This window comes from Mytilus californianus, unplaced genomic scaffold (assembly GCF_021869535.1).
Source record: "Mytilus californianus isolate M0D057914Y unplaced genomic scaffold, xbMytCali1.0.p SCAF_5, whole genome shotgun sequence".
In the NCBI taxonomy this organism is placed as follows: domain Eukaryota; kingdom Metazoa; phylum Mollusca; class Bivalvia; order Mytilida; family Mytilidae; genus Mytilus; species Mytilus californianus.
In genome coordinates this window covers 27,277,983-27,290,490 of record NW_026262701.1, presented here as the reverse complement: position 1 = coordinate 27,290,490, position 12,508 = coordinate 27,277,983, and the positions used below count along the sequence as shown (strand labels likewise).

At 32.4% G+C, this 12,508-nt stretch overlaps 2 protein-coding genes across 4 annotated transcripts in view; one reads left to right on the top strand and one right to left on the bottom strand.

The window, feature by feature from the left end:
- LOC127702715 (DNA-directed RNA polymerase II subunit RPB1-like) overlaps positions 1-12,508 on the bottom strand; it is a 519,640-nt gene that overhangs the window by 221,067 nt on the left and 286,065 nt on the right. The gene's annotated exons all lie outside the window — the stretch shown is intronic.
- The window catches only part of LOC127702714 (sodium-coupled monocarboxylate transporter 1-like), a 69,164-nt gene that overhangs the window by 20,218 nt on the left and 36,438 nt on the right, over positions 1-12,508 (top strand). The window contains exon 1 of one of the 3 annotated variants that reach the window (XM_052207006.1): positions 3,816-4,597. The exons of 1 other annotated variant lie outside the window; for it this stretch is intronic. In XM_052207006.1, coding sequence (XP_052062966.1) covers positions 4,232-4,597 — 366 coding nt within the window. In that variant the 5' untranslated portion in view covers positions 3,816-4,231. Of the gene's footprint in view, positions 1-3,815; positions 4,598-12,508 lie in introns of those variants that run through there. One more of the 3 variants, XM_052207009.1, reaches the window with a different exon arrangement.

Sequence of the window (12,508 nt, the reverse complement as noted above, 5' to 3'; positions counted from 1 at the left end):
GTCAAATATGAAAGACAGAGGACTCCTACAACAAAATAAAGTACAGACTGATAATTTGACGACTATACCACTAGAAGATGTATAATACTTGAGTTTAAGTCGTGTCATAAATTCTGATATACTTTACATCTTTCCAAAGGGAAACGTGGGCGAAGGTTGAGAAGTAAAAAAACTAAATGATTTCCTTTTTCAAATAATTATATAAATGTCATTTTCATGTTCAAGCAAGGATACGTTTGTTTCAAGCAGGAAAATCAGGTCAAATATGACATGCACATTAATAGATAATGAGCAATGAGAATAAGACTTATTAGTAAGTTGTATTCAGTTGTATACAGTATTTGCTTGATTCTAAATTGATTTCATAAAAATGGCTACATGCATACTATATTTTTAGCAGTATCCAGATCGGAACACATAACAATGAACTTTATACGTCCCTTCCGATCGGATTTAAGATAGACCCTCAATTGATGTAAGCAAAATAGGATGAACTATTGAAAAATTAAGGTAAAAAATGACTGATCATTTTATTGTTAAGTATTGTTCATGCCCACACATAAGATAAATGTAATCAGTACTTCTGAGAAGCGATTAGTGAATTTCACAAATATGTACATACAATACTATGTGAGATTGCGATATGGAAACGGCTAATACAAAGATTTTTTGAATATAGGCCTGCTACTTTGAATTATTTTTCTTAAGAGCTTGACGATAGCATTTAATAAAAGAGAGATAACTGGGTTTTCATCATAAAAGTAACACAATTGTGTATTTTCGTGAATTATGAATATAGGCCTAATCTGCTAAATCAGCACCATTGTATTCGAAAAGTGTAACGTTTTCTTTTATCTAGGGCTTCGGTGGCCAAGTGGTCTAACGTTTTCTTTTTTTATCTAGGGCCTCGGTGTCCAAGTGGTCTAACACTTTCTTTTTATCTAGGACTTCGGTGGTTAATTGGTTTAACGTGTTCTTTTTATCTAGGGCCTCGATGGCCAAGTGGTCTAACGTTTTCTTTTTATCTAGGACCTCGGTAGCCAAGTGGTCTAACGTTATCTTTTTTTTTTAGGGCCTCGGTGACCAAGTGGTCTAACGTTTTCTTTTTATCTAGGGCCTCAGTGGCCAAGCGGTCTAAGTAGTCGAACTATAGTTACTGTATCACTACCCTTTCAACACGGAGGTGTCAGTTCGAATCCTAATTGACTAGGATTGTCAGTTTTCCTACCGCAGGTCGGTGGTTCTCTCCGGACACTCCGGCTTCCTCCATCAATAATAACTGACCGCCACGAAATAGCACACTAGTGCTGAAAGTGGCGTTAAACACCAATCAATCAATCTTTTTATCTCTCATCATAATTACCATATTTATTAATGGATTGACGGGTATCAAACATATATTGTTCCCATGCATTGTATAACACTTATAATAATTTTCTAATTCAAACGGATTAACTGTGAGGGTTCAATAAAGTATAAAAATATGGTCAATAGGTTCTCTGTCGTTCAGTTATAAACTCATGTGGCTGAGGTGGGCGTCCGTTAATCGTTTGGGATCCACTATTATGCAAAAATGCCCGTCTAAGGACGAAGTATAATAATTCTGCTTCTCCACTAAGCGTGGCATTAAGGAATACAAGCAAAGACTGGTCGGCTCGGAGTAAGAATAATTTGACCGGGTAGGTTGGTATGTCTTCCTGTTAACCTGTAAACAAGAACGTTAACAATCCGACCCAGTGTGCTGATCTAGTACATGTACAATCAGTATTCATATGACATTAATGTGTTTATGTCCTGATATGCATGGTATTTGCCATTTGTCCAGATATACTTGGTAGCCACTTCACGTTAAACACAATTCATCATCATTATCATAATTTTCTAAATTACACATTTTTAATAGAAGTCCTTATTATCCGAATCTATTAAATGCTGACAATACCATGAGTAAGTTTGATATATGTGAACGAAGTCTGGATCTGATAAATAGTCAACATATTATTTCATAAAAAAATACAATAATGCATGCAAGATATTTAAGCGAGTCGGTCATGTATAATGTATTTTCTATGCCTAATTTTAAATTTACAACATATGTCTTGAATCTGAGCAATCTCGTTTACCTGTGGATCATTCCTCTTCATTCTCTGCATATTAAGATGCATATTATATTGTAATGAATTATAAATGGTTTAAATAATTATTAAGATGGATGAAAGTCAAATACAATCATAAATGATTAATTAAGAGGATAGAGAGATAATAAAAATACACAATACAACAGATGACATCAACTAAAAATCGCCAGGAAATAGACAAACAAATACAAACAATAGAGAACAAGATATCTATCTTGATTAAATCGTGTTTCCTAATTAAAATGGGAAGTGTGTAGGGGGCAAGTTCAGGAAGGAGAAATTTGTATATTTTAGTATATCTATTATTATGAATATTTCTTTGTTGTTGTTTTTTTTAGCTTATACATGATATAATTATATAGAAATGTGATAGTTATATAAAATTGTATGGGCAATAATAGATAGGATGTCCTCTTTTGTTTTATTAATTCACGATTTGCTCCAAATGTTAACTAAATGCTTAGGTTTTTTTTTTCTTTGTTTGTTTTATGTGTTACATAAATTACATGAGACAATTTAAGACACAATTTTAGAGAGAACAATCATGACGTTCCGTGATGAAATCACAGCAGCTTTTACTTCTTACCTTCTGAAGTTGGACTAGTACTGAAGGCCTTATCAAAGCACTGTTCTACTTCCAAAATAAGCAATCATGATTATGACTACGATTTCAAAAAGCATGACCGGACGCACGAATTACGAAAACAAAAACCTACAGTAATCATAGAGATATACACTAGAATGCAATTTTTCATAGTATATGCAGAAAGATGATACATATATAGGTTGTCTTTGGTCATGTGGAGGTAATTATGAAACAATGATGTATAAGTGCGCGCAACATTGGTTCCATACCCATCTTTCCTTCGTCATTTACGATTTCAAAGTAATGGTATAAATTATAAATTACAAATTAATGTTTCCGACTCCCGGTAAAAAAAGAATTATATTCATTTCATCAGGCCTAGGTCAATACCGCTTCTGATGGACTACTAGTCCCCGGGGATATTATCAGCTCAGTAGAGTCCGATCTCCCATGGAATTATAATAACTAGCACATAAGCTGGGATATCTTCTTCCCTTTGTAAAACTCTAAAAGTCATTTGTAATACTCCACACTGTAAAAGGCTTTAATTTCGTGAGCAGGTGAACCAGCTCTTAACCTTCAAAAGAGATGAACTGTTTCTTTTACTATTGTTTATTTGTTTCCATTTGTAGTAATCAATAAAAGTGAAACAAAAATTATTATGACAAGCCGGAACACAACCATTGGATATGTACTGGAAATCAGCAGTTGACGTAACGGTGCATGATTTAAAGTACATTTGTATATAAAAAAGTGTTTTATTAAAAAATTTAGAACATGTGTAAGAGCAAAATACATGAAATCCAGCACACTGCTAAATGTATGTAGCTAGGTTTCATTCACTTTTCGACTCCGAAAGGTGCAATACTTTTTCCCCGCCTCTCATTCTATTCGACCCATTTTCATTTCCGATCTAATTCATTTATCAGTTTCTGATCATGTATGAATTGCCACTTGACGGCGTTAGCTAATAATAAACAATTAATTTATTTATGCAGAATGACTGTAATGTTACACGATGAACACTGTGTGGTCCACTTAACTAATTACTAGATACGCAATACCTTCAAATGCTAAACAAGTTCTCAAAAGAAGAAAAAAGTTATTTAAATGTCGACCTAATATCTCCCGTATCATGCTGTTTCCCATCTATGATGAAGAAGTTAAACTGATAACTTAATCGCTCCAGTGCTAAATAACTATGTTCAACATGATGATTTTGTTGTTTTTTTCGTAACTACATCTGTTTAATACTATCTTTTACTTGCAAATTACTTAACCACTGCTCAAAAGAGATTCATTTTCTCTTGTTCTATCCAAACCATTTTAGAAACACTGTGTACGGTTTTATTCACAAATTTCACGGAAATGGGATGACACTTCTAAAACGATTTTTTTTTATCTCCGCTTGATACACCTGTGCAAAAATCTATGCTAAATTGGTCATAAAATACCTGTTTGTGAATTCAAGCAAATTTAAATGTTACAAATTTCAGTGGATTAATATATGTACACCGAAATACCTTTAAAAATGAAAACTAATGACACATTTCATATCATTGACTACATTATTTTTATTTTGACGCTACTAATTTCTACAGCAATTGGAATCTTTTATGCATGGAAGGACAAAAAATGTCAGAATACAACAGACTTTTTACTAGGAGGGAGAAAAATGCATCTTTTTCCGGTTACTCTATCACTGATGGCAAGTTTTCTGTCTTCTGTTTCCGTACTTGGAGTTCCAACAGAAATCTTCTACAATGGCGCTATTTATTGGATCGGAACGTTTTCTGCCTTTCTTTTTATTCCATTCACTGTACACTGCATCTTACCGGTGTTATATGAAGTTGGATTGGCAAGTGCTTTCGAGGTAAGATTTCAATTTTAGAGAGATGTTTTATCAATTTTCAGAGAATATGCTTGTCTTGAGATGTGGGTATTTATCCACCTCTCTCTCTCTTTTGGTTTTATCAATGTAAGTGTACACTACACGTGTTTCGGAAATAGTCTTCATCGGGATATCTCGGGTCCAAAATCAATAGGCTATATACAGAACAACCAAACACTTGGATAATTCCAAAAGTAGTTTTAGTATTTACTGAAAATTTAGTAAACTGCTTTACTGTTTTAATTCCCAATAGTGCAATGTTGTTCCTTCGTTTATAAAAGTTTTTGTTTATTTTTATCAGAGCTGTGTTTGATCCGTTTTTGCTTTGCCCTGATATAGACTTTTTTTTATTATTAAGGTGAAACTTACCCTCCTTAGAAGTGACCTTAATGTATGGTGCTGCGAAGCAATAATATTGACTTTAAAATTTTGAATTAAATCTTATTTTTTGAGTTCATGATATTGTTTAATATGCTGACTATTTCTTTCAATTTATCAAAACACCCTGGAGTATTTTAGTTACATATTCTGGTAAATCAATTTACACTTTAATCTACCGCTATTAAGGAGTAAAAAATCAAATACTTCATCTTATCATTCTCATCATGATGTAATTACATTAATTTTCCGCATCTTTTTATTTTACATCAAATTTCTAGATCTAAACCAAACAGTATCTTCACAAAAAATAATGTCTTTATCTCTTTTATCGTATTTGCTGAAATTTAAGGAAAAACTTTTTAAAAAAACCTACAAAAACGGCATTATCTATAGAACTAACCATTAACACCTTGCGATATCGTTTACATATACTTCTTGTCAAGTGAACTCTCGATATAGGTATTTTCACCCTGTATACATATGATATTCATTACAGATAAAGCAAGGTTGGATATAAAATGTAAGATTTGTCTAATGTAGCAACGAGGTTTTTCGCTAGAGTGACAACGCGTTATTGCTCTCGTCGCTGCAACGAGGTAGCGATCTCACCAGCGACATCGCAGACTCATCGCATCGCTGTTGCACATGAATTATAAACCCACTTTCACATGTTTCGTGCTTTAAATTTTTTTTAAACCGTGAAACAAATGTTTTTATATACAATCTATAGCAATCATTTACGCTTAGCTATGCACCTCCTGTGTGTGTCGATTTGTTTAGGTACTAGTAAATGTTCTTTCCAGTAAATAAAAGTTTTTGTTTGTATTATTCACAATTTCATTTGCATTTAATTTAACATTATTCGGTGTAATATTAGACAGGTTGACAGTTTACAATTGATAGTTTAGAGTCGATTTGTTGATATTTAAAGATAAGAGGGATTGTAAGCGTAAATATGGGTAGGGCTATTTACTTGTATTATAAGTACACAAATAGCATTTACAACAAACTAACTGATAAACAAGTACTTACTTTCAAAAAGATATCCGACGCCTTCACTTCTTGTGTCTTTTTTATCATATTTATATGCTCTTAATTTGACGTCAAACGTCTGGCAATAATGAAAATTGGGCACACACACTTGTCTCTAACAAATATACATATATACCACAGGCACTTGTCTCTGAAAACAAATATTTATATACATCTTATACAGAAATTTTTGTCAAACACAAGTGCCATGTGATATATACCGTTAATTAACCTATTAAGGTATATCGAGTATTTTCTTACAGACAAGTGCTAGTTAAATTAAGATAAAATAAAATAGATACAAAGTAACACATAACAACTTGAACAATACACAGTTTTAGAACCGGGAAGATATTCAATGATAACTATACAATCATCAATTTAACATATATAGAGACGCATACCGTTTTGGCGCGCATAACAAAGGGACACCGAAAAGAGATGATCTATAACATCTTTTGACAAGTAATTAAATTTGATATATATATTTTGACACTCTGTTTTTGTACCCATAAATATTCATATACCGATTCATAATTATTTCTATCAAGTTATGAATGCACTTTCATTTATACAAATTTGTGTTCATGAATTCCACTTCAAAGGTGTCAGTGAAATACATTTTCATAGCATTTTTTTAAATGCAGACTATTGAACCCGAACGTCAACAAGTGTGCATTCTGTTTTTTAATTTGCAGTGATGTAGGTAGAAAACTGTAGGAATTGATTATATTTTAGCGAAAAAAATAGAACTACTATGGTGACATTTTAGCGCAGACTCCTTAGCCAATTTTAGCGCCGGATTAATCCGTTCACCATGATAAATACACTGGCGGAATCAAACCACTGTTACATTTGCGCCAATTTTTACAAAATCCAATCTTTCTGTTGCGCCACAAGGTTATATTTCATTTGCGCCAAAAGATAAAAGCTACATTTGCGCCATTTTACAGGTTGTAACAGTGGTTTGATTCCGCCAGTGTACTTTATCCGGAGGAAGAAAATCTCCAGTGAGTTTTATCCACCAACAAAAAATCACTAGGGTTTTCTATCCGGGTCCAGTGAAAAACATCCACCAGTCATTATAAGGTTCTAAAAAGGTTTTTTTGAAGGGGAAATATATATAAAATGTGGCTTAACAGTTTTTAGTGTTTGTAAATTGCATAGTTGATTTATGTAAAAAGTGGAGAGTTTTCATCCAAGGAATGGTCACACTAGTGTTTTTGAACCAGGAATGATTACACTAGTGATTTTGTAGCGGAGTGATTGCACCAGTTATTTTATACCCGGCGGGATTAATTACACTAGTGCTTTAGATCCATTCATTGATGAAGTGATTAGTACTCATTTTGAACACACGATAACACAATAATGCTTGTTAACGAATGAGATTTAAATAATTTTTCTATGCAAATCTATAAAATCATATGCTTTTAAATTGTCACTAATTGTAATATTTATATTTATTGGATTGCTCTTTGAATTTGGTTTGTATCAAGTTCAATGTCCTGATCATTGATAAAGTATTTTGAGTTATGAAAATATCCTCCTCATCATCATCAATATTATTTACTAGATTGACTCAGATTAAATAAACTGGTTCCTTGAAAATCATTTTAATTTTAACCCATTTATTTATGTAAACAATAAACCGGTCTAATATAAACAAAACAACGATATCAAGATCGACGCTTTCACACTATTTACATCCAATATTCCCTAGTGAAAAACAGTTACCCGGAATAAATACACGGCGGAATGAAAGTACGCTTACACTATTCTCATTGGTTGACCGTAGGCATACATTGTATATAGTGATAAGATTATCTTAGTTGGTCATCAGTTTGGCTCAGAGGTCGGTGAATGTCATTTTTTGAGTGGAGTTTTTGGTATAACTTGTGATGAAGGTGCTTGCTGTTGCTTAATGTCACAGACAGAAAAAAAAACAACAAAAAAAAAACAAAGACAAAAACACAGACTAAAACAAAAAACAAAGAACTTACAGCGAAATGGAGTTTGAAGACATTTCAAATCAAGTAAGGTCTTGTATTGTGTCAAAAGATTCATGACCGTCTGGCATTTATATTTAATTCCTTGATCAGATTAGTCAAGAACATACAAAGTAATACCTTCACAGGCAAGGTTTAACACTGTAGGGTAATAATTTTTAGCCGATGCCGTACTTGGATATTTTAACTTCAGGGAGTCCATTGGAAGTTTAACCTAGGTTACTTGAAATCAGAAGTTTGTATGCCTGTTTTGAATTGTGATCGTACTGGTTGAACGGCTTGCTGTTGCTTTCCTACAATATGGTGCTCTATGTCCTTTTAGTCATTATTTTTAAGTGTTTTACCTCCATATCTTATATCTATTAGGACTATGGGGTACCATTGAGACTAGGATACTAATACAAAACTGTATAAAATATGATTTTTTAAATCATCAGATTAAAGCACTTTTGATCAAATAATATAAAGATTCTGAGTTATAAAATATAATGTCACTTTTATTTGTAAAAACAAATATCAGTATTGTAATTTTTAATTACATTTTTTTCTAAAGTTTTTAAATAAATTTAAAAATAATACATTCAATTAAAAAAAGTCTTTAGATATTAGATTCTTTACACTACTGAAGACTGCTTGCACCCAAAGTCAGAATAACCTAAACACAACAACGTTCTTCATTGATTACGAAGCTGCTGTTCAGAATTCGGCCAGAGCATCCTTTCCAGGAATCACTATTGAAGGATATTTTTTTTCACTATACTCAGTGTATTTGGCGAAAAGTGCAGTAAACAAGACTCGTCTCTAACTATAAAGGAGAACCAGACATTCAACAACTTATACGCTCAGCAGCAGTTCTTCTCTGGTACCACCTGCAGAAATAGACGACGTCTGGTTCCATACACTCAGTGAAGACCTGGACAATTTATTATTGTACCTTATGCATTGTGTGTATCTGCTCTTCTTTAATAATAAATGTAAAATGATAAATAAATTCAGAAAAATTCAAAAATAAATTGGATATTTTATAAAAATTCATCTAATACTGCTCAACTTCCGATTATAATCTAGAAATAAAAATATTCATGACAGCTTGAAAAAGTGGGTTTTTTTCTCAGTTTTAGAGTAACAATGAAGAATAACAGTATCGTTCCACATCTTAAGTCGGACTCTGTCTTCTTATTTTATAAGGTGGATCACTCATTTCAGCTTGGTAAAGATTTCAAAGAAGCAGATCTCTTTGAGCCGGTACATTTTCGTAATGCCTGAGTTTGAATGTTATTTAAACATTATTTTTGTTGTAACAGAAGCTAAATTATATATTTCACAACCATTACCAATTTTTCATCCAATCATCCTTATTTTTATAAAGATGAAAAATCTAAGAGTATGGCTGGTTGCACCCCATTCACATGGCTCTATTTCCTTTAAGTAATTCATAACTATTTCCAATATATGATTGCAGAGTTATTAAGTTGTATATTCATTTTTTCCTTCTAGTAAATATCATAACTACTTTGAGAAATTTTAAAACCCCATGTAGAGCACCATTTATATATCGATTGTGAAATTTAACAAAATAAATCTTTGACCATAATATCAAATAAATTGGACTAATGCAACTCCTTTGAAGGGTACCATTCCCAGTTTGCTCAACCCTACACAATACACGCAATGGTCTATGAAGCTATGTATACCAACACGTCTTTAGTTACATATGTTCACTGTAAAATTCTAGTCTTTCAACGGACTTGTACCGTTTGAGGTAATTTTTTTGACATGGAGTGCTGTTTTTAAATGGATATGATATTGTGTATGTTACTAGGCTAACTGATTATTCTAATATGAATTAATTTCTGTCGCTAAAATGAGCATCGATAATTTCGCTTTTCGCATAAATGGGTTAAAAACCTTGCGCTCAAATGGGCTATACTTTTGCGCTAAAACTTCCGATTTTTTTTCGTTAAATTGTCCTATCATCTATGGTCCTATCAATGTGCTAAAATGTCCTGCGCCTCCATCACCATGATATAACCCGGCAAAAATGAATATTTCGGTTTTTCGAGGATTTTTTGTTAGTTTGTTTGTTTTTTATTTTGATTCGTTAGTGAGATTCAAAATAGCAAGGTTGAGAAATAGTTGTTAGTTACGTTATGAAAGAAATTTTGCTAAAAGAAGGAAAATATTGAGCCAGAATCATTCGTGATTTTCAGTAAATTATGTAATAATTTTTATACCATAAAAATAAGGCAGTAATTTATTTGTTAAACTATTTTTTAAGGTCTTTTGTGGGTTTCTAAATTTTTACGTATGTAGGATATGTTATTATTTGTAACGCATGCATACAACTACATTTGCACAAACACTCTGCTTAATGTCCGATAGGAATGCTTTGCAAAGATTTCCGCTCAAACCAGTGCTATGGCGGTCGTCTTAAACTTGCAGTAAGGTGAGAGTTGTTTGCTTCGTGTTGAAGGTCTCATTGTGTTTTTGAGCGCTGTTCCTTTTCTTTTTTTGTGTTTTTGCTGTGCACATACTGACTTTATGTCATGGAGGGATACCCATAACCTTTCTTTTCTATAGCAGAGGAAGAAAACTAAACAAGCATTTACAAGGGTATTCCGGGGTAAAGAAAGTTGTCATGGTTTCGGCTCAGTATATATATGTTGAGTACAAATTCAACGAAAAGAACGTACTTTTTGATGCGCCGGTTTTATAAATACACAGCTCATTATATGTATGATGATTACAAATTCAACAAATAGAGCGTCCTCTTGGCTGTGTGGGATGTATAAATACACCGCCACGTCCGATCGGAATGGGGACATTGAATCCTAGCCCCTAAAAGGAAAGTGCCACGGTCTCTGCATGTTAAAAAGGAAGGTGCAACAATCCAATACATCATCATTTCCAGTGTCAGTTCAAATTCCCTCGATTCATTCCGGTCGTTCATTAGACGTTTTGCAAAAAAAAAATAGACACCAAAACCAAGTGTCAGGGTCTGTAAATTGGAAGAAACTTTCATTATACACTTTCATATAAAATATATATTTAGTTGCTACAAAAGTTATCCAGTTGTTGTTATTTACTTGAATTTTATTAAATTCGATGCCATAGTTATGTAATAATTAAGTCAACCAAAACATAACTCGCATACATACATTGTCCATAAATTATCACAAATCTTACATCTGTAACATAAATCCTCTTGCATGATTATTTCTACTTTCTGTGAAAGATGGGTCTTGTTTCAATCAGATTTCTGATAACTTCATGCCTCTCTTTCTAGAAACAAAATTCAGATGGAGATGTATGTTTTTACGTGTAAATATTTTAGATTGAAACTATAAACGTTCTTTAATGTTTACGATTCAAAGTCAACGTCTTAACCAATGTTTATATTACATAGAATCTTTCTCAAGTTTTGATTATTTTAGATGCATGTTTCTCGTAATTTACATGAAATTACATTCTTGATAACTAATCATGCAGATTTTCTCCTTTTAACATTAATCTCGTAATAACAGATTTCATTTTTATACTACAATACTGTGTATGTATTAGCGGGGCGACTATATCTGATTTACATAGACGTAATGAATAATTATTTTATCTTTTCTCTTGTATTGATAAAACAGGAATAGTGTTATTATCTCTAATTTTCCAGATGCAGTAACAAATCAAGTCAAATCAAATGATTTTCTTTCATAATTAAAGGGCCCCTAATATCAATTACAAACAAAGAAGTAACACTTTCAGAAGATGTTTCATACAGATGGATTTGTAATGTAATCTTATTTTTTCTGTCATCAAATTGGTTCCTTATCACTGCTTTTGTATGGCAATATGAATTCATGTACCATATTGTTTTCAGTTTTATGGTTTAATTGTTAAAACCTTAACTTCTGTGTAAGTATTAGATACATCTATGAGAGCGTTAGCACGAATGGGTGTATCTAATTTACACCAAGATATTATTGTCAATGCAGAATAATAGTTTTCAATAATTTGGGAGGGGTCTTTCAGTAATTTGACCATATGTTATCGAAAAGCAGGATAAATGCAGGGTATCCAATTTCATTAAATGATATCTTGGTGTAAGTTCATATACATGTCGTGTGTAATAATACAAACTTAACTTTGACTTTTTAGTTGTAATTTTTAAGTTTTACTTGAAGATAAATTTAAACATTAATTATACCCTATTTGCACAATGTACTTTCTATTTTTCGTGCACGTATATATTTTAATGGCTGACTTTAATGTACAATGAATTACTTTGTTACATTATGAATATTAATCTGTTTGTTATTATTCACATACTTCTGCTGGGGTCTGAAAGAAAATAAAAGCTTGAAAACTTGAAACTTTACTCTGTCATATACAGGACTGGAAATACTTTACTCTGTCATATACAGGACTGGAAATACTTAACTCTGTCATATACAGGACTGGAAATACAGTGCTGCAATCT